At 37.8% G+C, this 7,767-nt stretch overlaps 1 protein-coding gene across 2 annotated transcripts in view; it reads left to right on the top strand.

Annotated features, from left to right (window-relative positions):
• The window catches only part of LOC115282032 (schlafen family member 12-like), an 18,485-nt gene extending 12,985 nt beyond the window's left edge, over window positions 1–5,500 (top strand). For both annotated transcript variants that reach the window (XM_029927832.1, XM_029927831.1), the window contains exons 2-3: window positions 2,439–3,505; window positions 5,261–5,500. In XM_029927832.1, the coding sequence (XP_029783692.1) occupies window positions 2,464–3,505; window positions 5,261–5,373 (1,155 nt within the window). In that variant the 5' untranslated portion in view covers window positions 2,439–2,463 and the 3' untranslated portion in view covers window positions 5,374–5,500. The remainder of the gene's footprint in view (window positions 1–2,438; window positions 3,506–5,260) is intronic.
• Window positions 5,501–7,767: the final 2,267 nt, after the last annotated feature.

Here is a 7,767-nt window from a genome sequence, read left to right as displayed (position 1 = left end):
ATTTCTTGTCTTTTTAATTTTAATTTTTTTCAATTCCCATTAACTTGGAGTGGTTGCATTGATTTAAGGAACAGCTGAGACAAAAAAGGATAGGTTCAATCTTTCCTGGTCTGTGGCTAGTGAGGCACACTGTCTTGAAAACTTGGCCGAAGCTTGTGTAGTAGCACTTGCATCATTAACTGCTGGCCACTGTGGCATTCTTAATGTCTTGATGTGTTTGCATTTTTGCCGGTGGTAACAAGATGATTCTCCAACGGCTGACTTTCCAATAAAAAAATGTGAAAGGTGATGTGAAGCAGGTGTTCAGTGAAGCAGGTATTCAGTCAACCCCTGTCCTACAGACAGTACATCTTAAATAATGACTTTAAAATCCATGCCATTCCAGGTGTAGGTCCAAGCCTCTTTAGGAAATCTTCCCATAAAAGGTTACAGGTAGAACATGATCTCCATAATTCAAAATGAATCTTGAAAAAGTAAACTTTAAATCAGAATTTCAGGAGAAATTCATAGTGTAGTTCATGTTTTGCCCATTAATCCTCATTTCCACAGCGCATCTCGCCTCCAGAATTGGCCCCGCGAACCTTGCCTTTTTATTTTTAGCCATTCTGATAGATGCGAGGTGACCTCTTGTTGTCGTTTTGATTTGCATTTCCCTGATGATTAGTGATGTTGAGCATCTTTTTCCATGACTCTTGGCCATCTGTATCAAGACTCACTTTAGATTTAAGGACATGCATCAGTTTAAAGCAGAAGATGGAAAAAGTTCTTCTTGCAACTGGTAACCAAAAGAGAACAGAGGTTGCTACACTAATATCAGACAAATTAATCTTTAAATCAAAAGTGGTTATAAGGGATGAAGACGTTATATAATGAGAAAAAAACGAGTTCACCAAGAAGGTGTAATACCTGTAAACACGTGCGCATCAAACATCAGAGCTCCTAATCATATAAACCAAATATTTGATAGAATTCCCGGGGAAATAGACAGCTCTACTGGAGCTGGAGTCTTATTTAGGATTAGATGAATTGTGGAGGGACACAAACATTCAAGCACAGGACCAGGGATTTATAGAGGCAGAGTTGACATTCAAGCATTTAAGCTGAGCCTCCGCAGGACCCTGGCCCAGCAGCAGGAGACAAGAATACTATGCCCCCTTCATGACCTTTCCTAGTCTAGTGTAGTGATTCTTGCCTGGGATGGACTTGCTCTCAACAATCTCTAAGCCATCTATAGCAAATTGTGACCCCAGTAGACTTTAAAGGGACAGAACTAATGGACTAGGGACCCTTATACTAAAGCAGACATCTGGTATAGAAGAATTTTACCTCACTGAAAATATGGATATCTGGTAGGAAGAGGGTACAGTAACTTGGCCCACCTTGCTTAAGGTCAACAGGCCAAAATTGTGAACCTAATTCATCCTTGCAAGCAGAAAAATATTCACATGGTACATTCCTGGATGTCTTTAGACCCCTAACTGTGAACTTTCCTGAAGGACTCTTGAAGAAAAGGAGAAAATTAAGGTAAAAGTTGGAATCATTAAAAAGAAAAGTATAAGTAATATATAAAATTTGGAACACTGAGAAGATAAAATACATAAATAAGTTCCCTAGAGGGGCTTATTGGAGGGAAGGAGAAAGAAAATCAGGAGTTCAAAAAGGGATATAAACAGAGATAAAGATGGGATCAAAAACAATATGGGCATATAAAATTATCAGAAAAAATTGAAAAATTTAGGCATCTGACTGGGTCAGTTGGTAGACCATGTGTCTCTTGATTTCGAGGTTGTGAGTTCAAGCCTCACACTGGGTGTAGAGATTATTTTATTTTATTATTTTTTTTAGGTTTCAAATATACTTTATTTCTTCAATCAGGCAATATTTCAAAGGGTGCTCAGTGCTTTTACTTGGCATCAAGCCATCATTGGTTTTTTAAACAATTCATTATTACACCAGTTGGGATGATTAGTGCCTTTACTTGGCATCAAACCATCATTGGTTTTTTAAACAATTCGTTATTACACCAGTTGGGATGATTTTTCATTCCTTCAGTCCTTTGGGGTGATTTCATTCCATTTCAATTTGTGTTGCTGTATAAGCCCATAACATCCTGAAGCTGAAGACAGAACAGTGCAACTGTAGTTGCTGACTTGCTACAATTTAGGGCCAAGTCCCCTTGCAAAGAGCCTTGAGGTAGAGATTATTTTAAAAAGTGGTATCCTTAAAAATATTGAAAATTTCACAGGTAGAAAAATTATTATAGTCTCAGCTGAAAATCTATCAAAAAAAGAGATTTCGACCTGTATCTTTTCCATAGCATCTAGTGGAATATAACAGCAAAGAATAGTCCTTGGTTCACCTCAGCATACAAAATATGCTGTCTTTCCTTCTAGAGTCTAGATCTAGGTTCTAGATTCATTGTTCTTTCTGTTATACAGGAAAGGATTTCTGCTTGGAAATTGAATGGCTACTGAGAAAATAAACAGTAGTGATTATTTGGAAATTAACTCTGCTGGGATGCTTTTAAACGTGGGAAGTGTCACTCTTGGGACGAAGAATAGAAACAAAATGAAAGATTGTCAACTACGAAAGAAGCAGAATGAAAACATCTTACAAGCTGTGATTACTTTGCTGAATTCTGGAGGGGGAATAATCAAGGCTGAAATTGAGAATGAAAGCTATAGTTACCAAAAGGATGGAATAGGACAAGATTTGGAAAAATCTGTTGGAAATATTCTTCCATCTGTTCCTAAATACTTAATCTTTATGCAGCAAGGTAAATATTTTCAAATTTTTGTCAAGTCATGGAGCTCAGAAATCTCTGGTTTACGGATTGTCACCTTGAGGACCAATTTGTACAGAAGGGATGTGACATGTACAAATATGATGAGTGCCACTGATACACTGGAGTTCCTCAAAGCCAAGAGCAAAACTGGAGAGAGATGTTCTGGACCGAAATTGCCTCCACAGTTGGATGTACAAAAAGAGAGTGACATAAAGGACTTGGCTGATGCCTTTTTTAACAGGACACAGCTCAGTTACAGAGAAAAAGTGTCCTTTACTGAATCCACACATGTTGAAATGAAAGCCTTCTCAACGGGAAAGTGGTTGCAACGCATCAAAGAGATCCTCCCTCAGTATGTTTCTGCTTTTGCGAATACTGATGGGGGATATTTGTTTATTGGGTTAAATGAAGAAAAAGAAGTAATTGGCTTTAAAGCAGAGGTGAACGATCTTAAGAAGTTAGAAACAGAGATTAAAAAATCCATTAGGAAGTTGCCGATCTATCACTTCTGTAGGCAGAAGAAGCAGATAAAATCCACATACAAATTATTTGCAGTATGTGACGAAAGAAGTCCGTGTGGATATGTCTGTGCACTCAAAATAGAGCCATTCTGCTGTGTGGTGTTTGCTAAGGAGCCAGAATCCTGGCGCGTGAAAGACAACCAAGTGTGGCAGTTCACCGCGGAGGAATGGATCTCCACCATGTTGCCTGCTAACCCAGGTGAGGAAGGGAGGTTAGGAATGAAGGTACATTTGGCTAGGATTGGCTAGGATGGGATTTGGGGTGAGATCATAGCCTTCACATTTCAACACCTAATATACTCCTGTCTGGTGGACACAATCAATCCTTCACTTTCTTCTTTTCTGCTGTCCACTTAGAAGATCGCTCTTCCGTACGGAAGATGGAACGCTCTTCTCTCAGTAGCACAATCTGGTGCAAAGATCCAATTAACCCCATTTTCCCTCCCTACCACCTCTTCACTTACTCTCAGTGAAAAAGCTTGTTGAATGCTTTTTCTTTCTGACCTCACTTCAATAACTGGCCATTTCTTTCTGTGAGGAACACTTGCCTCTTTTGTTTACCCGTTCCTTCATTTTTTTTACACTTATCTATTTATTTCCCCTCAAACCTCTTCTGTCTTTCTCCCCTCTGTCTTTCCATTTGTGAGTCAAAATGCAACCTTAACGTCGTGTGATTTTAACAAAATAACGCAGGTATTTTATATGATTTTAGTAAAGTCTCAAATGAAGTTAGATCACATTAGCAACTTTATTTTTATTGAAGGATGATACTTTATTTTTATTTTTATTTTTTTAAATTAAAAAAATTAGTTTATTGTCAAATTGGTTTCCATACAACACCTAGTGCTCTTTCCCTAAGTGCTCTCCTCCATCATCACCACCTCTTTCCCCCCCTCCCCTTTCCCCTTCAACCCTCAGTTCATTTTCAGCATTCAATAGTCTCTCAAGTTTTGTATCCCTCTCTTTCCCCAACTCGCTTTTCCTCTTCCCCTCCCCATGGTCATCCATTAGGTTTCTCCTCTTTTCCTGTTAGACCTATGAGTGCAAACATATGGTTTCTGTCCTTCTCCACCTGACTTATTTCGCTTAGCATGACACCCTCAAGGTCCATCCACTTTCCTACAAATGGCCATATTTCATTCTTTCTCATTGCCATGTAGTACTCCATTGTGTAAATATACCATATCTTCTTGATCTACTCATCAGGTGATGGACATTTAGGCTCTTTCCATGTTTTGGCTATTGTTGACAGTGCTGCTATGAACATTGGGGTACATGTGCCCCTATGCATCAGCACTTCTGTACCCCTTGGGTAAATCCCTAGCAGTGCTATTGCTGGGTCATAGGGGAGTTTTACTGATAGTTTTTTGAGAATCTCCACACTGTTTTCCAGAGTGGCTGCACCAGTTTACATTGCCACCAACAGTGTAGGAGGGTGCTCGTCTCTCCACACCCTTGCCAGCATCTATAGTCTCTTGATTTGTTCATTTTAGCCACTCTGACTGGCGTGAGGTGGTATCTCAGGGTGGTTTTGATTTGTGTTTCCCTGATGATGTACACTAGCAACTTTAGAATCTCTGAAAATGCAGGTTCTCCCTTGGAATCAGCACAACACTCAGCTGTCCTTCACTAGCCGTCTCATTTTTAAATTTCCCTTGCCTTTAAAATGAACCAAATTACATTGTAATGTGTTCAATGACTTAATGAATTTCTCCTATTAATTTTCATTCTGGGTACAGTGTGTTCTAGCAGCATCAAGGATGAAATGGCATAGATGTGCACTTTGTGTAGATCTAGGGATCTAATCACAATATGTAATAATATTACTATTGGGGAAAACGGTTAATTCTAGGCAGACTTTTGATATCCTATGCTTTAGTTCGGTGAGGGGAAGGTCTTTCATGTGGCCAATTAAAAATGTGATTTAAAAAAAATGTTATTTTTATCTTTTCAGGTTTTTCATGGTTCATCTGGTTACAAGACAAACTCTTCTCACATTTCCTCCGTTGTTGGGCTGTTGGAAATTTGGTAGTGAGCAACAGAGATACGACCTTTCAGGTCATTTAATTCTGGCTTCTTGGCACCTGTGGTGTCAGTTTGTTCAAGCCTCCTTCATGTCAGTGCCATCTCCAAATAGGTCATCATGGGGCGCATGCATGGCTCAGTTGGCTAAAAGTCCAACTTCAGCTTAGGTCTTGATCTCACGGTTCGTGGGTTCAAGCCCTGCATCAGGCTCTGTACTGAATGTTTGCTCAGAGCCTGGAGTCTGCTTTAGAGTCTGTGTCTCCTTCTCTCTCTGCCTCTCTTCTGCTTGCACTCTGTGTCATTTTGTCTCTCAAAAATAAATAAATGTAAAAAAGTAAAAAAAAGAAATAAAAGAAATTTGTCATTAAAGCACACCTGAGTATTGAAGGGAGTACCTTGATATTTTTAGTGACTGCATATGTTAAAGTCTAATTCTTGAGATTTTGATTAGACCTTCCTTGATGTAATAGAAACTGCTTTAACTGAAAGTAAGAGAATTAGTTTAGTTTAAACAAAAAAGGGAGTGAATAATGTCACTGGAAAGTCTAGTCTGAGTCCTAGACTCACACATATTCATGTTCAGTGACTGGAGAAATGCCACCTGCACTCAGCATTTCTGATTTGTCTGTTTTTGTTGTTATTGTTTGAGGGCAACATGTTATTTTCTGTTATTTGAACTGTGTTACCTTGAATATTCGTTTTTAGTCTGCTGGTGTGTATTTTCAAGAGAAACTCTTGGTTGCACAACCAGAATAGAAATGCTGAGTCAGGATGTATGTGAGTGTGCAAGCACGAAGATAATGGCAGATAGTGTTTCAGAATAGATGGGTCACTGCAGTCCCATTACCGATATACTAGAAAGGCCTCTATCTTCTCCAATTGTCAAACTTCATCTTTGTCCTCTTCTTTCTCATCCTCCTTCTTCTCACTCAAATAGGCACAACCGGGGTATCTCTTTATAGTATCCATTTCCCTGGTTATTAGTTGGACAAAGCTTCTCTCATACTTACTGGGCATAAGTTGTATTTTGTCTTCTAAAAATGCCCATTGTGTCTTGTGCCCATTTTTCTATAGGGCTTTTGTCTTTTTCTTATTGAGTTGTCATAGTAACTTCCAGACTGTAGAATTCAATTCCTCTTTTGCTTATAGGTATTACAGATGACAGATGTCTTCTCCAAGCCTGTGGCTTGCATATTCTCTTTTCTGAACATATCGTATGATAATCATTCGTTGTAAATTGTGAGATTGTCAAACTTATTTTAGTTTTGTGGTCAAGTGCTCTTTGTACCTTGAGTAAGATATTCCTCTCTACTCTAAATTTACACAGAGATTTCCCTTCATTTTCTTCCAAAGGTTTTAAGGTTTTGCACGTTGTACTTAACATTAAAATCCTCAATCCATCTAAACAGACACTGACGTAGGGCTGCTATTAAATTTTCTCCATGTGGTTAACCACCTTCCCAGATTCAAGTACCGAATAGCTCCATTTTCACCCATTGATCTGCCATGACACTGCCACCATATTATTGAATATACCTATATACAACTGCATTTCAATAAACTCTTTATATGTCCATGGTCAATTTGTTTGTCCTTACATATGCTGTGCTCTGTTAATATGATAATGTCATAATAAGTTTCGGTGACTGACAGAAAACCTTTTATGTTCCTTCTTTCTCTTTGAGAGTGTTTGGCAATTTTAGTCATTTACTCTCTCCTAGATATTTTAGGATCTACTTCACTGCCACCAAAAAAACCCTTCCAGCATTTTGATTGCAGTTACATAGATCTATAGATAGTTTGGGAAGAAATGCCATATTTATATCAGTCCATCTTTGTACTCTTTAACATAGGAAGTCTCTCCATTCATTTATATCTTCTTTCGTGCCTTTAAGGTCTTATAAATTTCTGTGTATGAGTTTTGTCAATCTTTTGATACATTTATTCCTATGTTCTTTTACTTTTTTTTGTTCTTGTGAATGATGTTTTCCTTTACAATTTTAATTTAGAGGAAGAGTTAAGATGAGGGAGCACAATGGAGACCCTGAGTTTGACTCATCCCAGAAACGCAGCTGGATCAGCATCAGATCATTTTGAACACCTAGGAAACTGATCTGAAGATTAACAACACAATTTGCATACCTTGAGTCACAAAACTTGGCAGAAAGAGTATATTCTTTTCTATTTGTTAAAAAAATTTTAAATTGTAAATCTATTTTATTTTGTACATTTTATTTTCTTCTATTTCGCTGTTTAAATTTTTTTAAATTAAAAAGTTCTTTTTTAACTTTCTTTTTTGTTCCTTTCTCTTTTATCTCTATTCTAGCAAGCTTCTTTCAACAAGTACACTGAAACACACCTAGGATCTAGCTTCCTTTCTTTTATTTAGTTTACTTTAGTTTTGTTTTTAGTTTTTTTACATTTATTTTATTTTTT

The sequence above is a fragment of the Suricata suricatta genome, chromosome 17 (genome assembly GCF_006229205.1).
Source record: "Suricata suricatta isolate VVHF042 chromosome 17, meerkat_22Aug2017_6uvM2_HiC, whole genome shotgun sequence".
NCBI classification, from domain to species: Eukaryota; Metazoa; Chordata; class Mammalia; order Carnivora; family Herpestidae; genus Suricata; species Suricata suricatta.
Note: the sequence above shows the minus strand (reverse complement) of the source record. Positions and strands in the feature narration are given on the sequence as shown.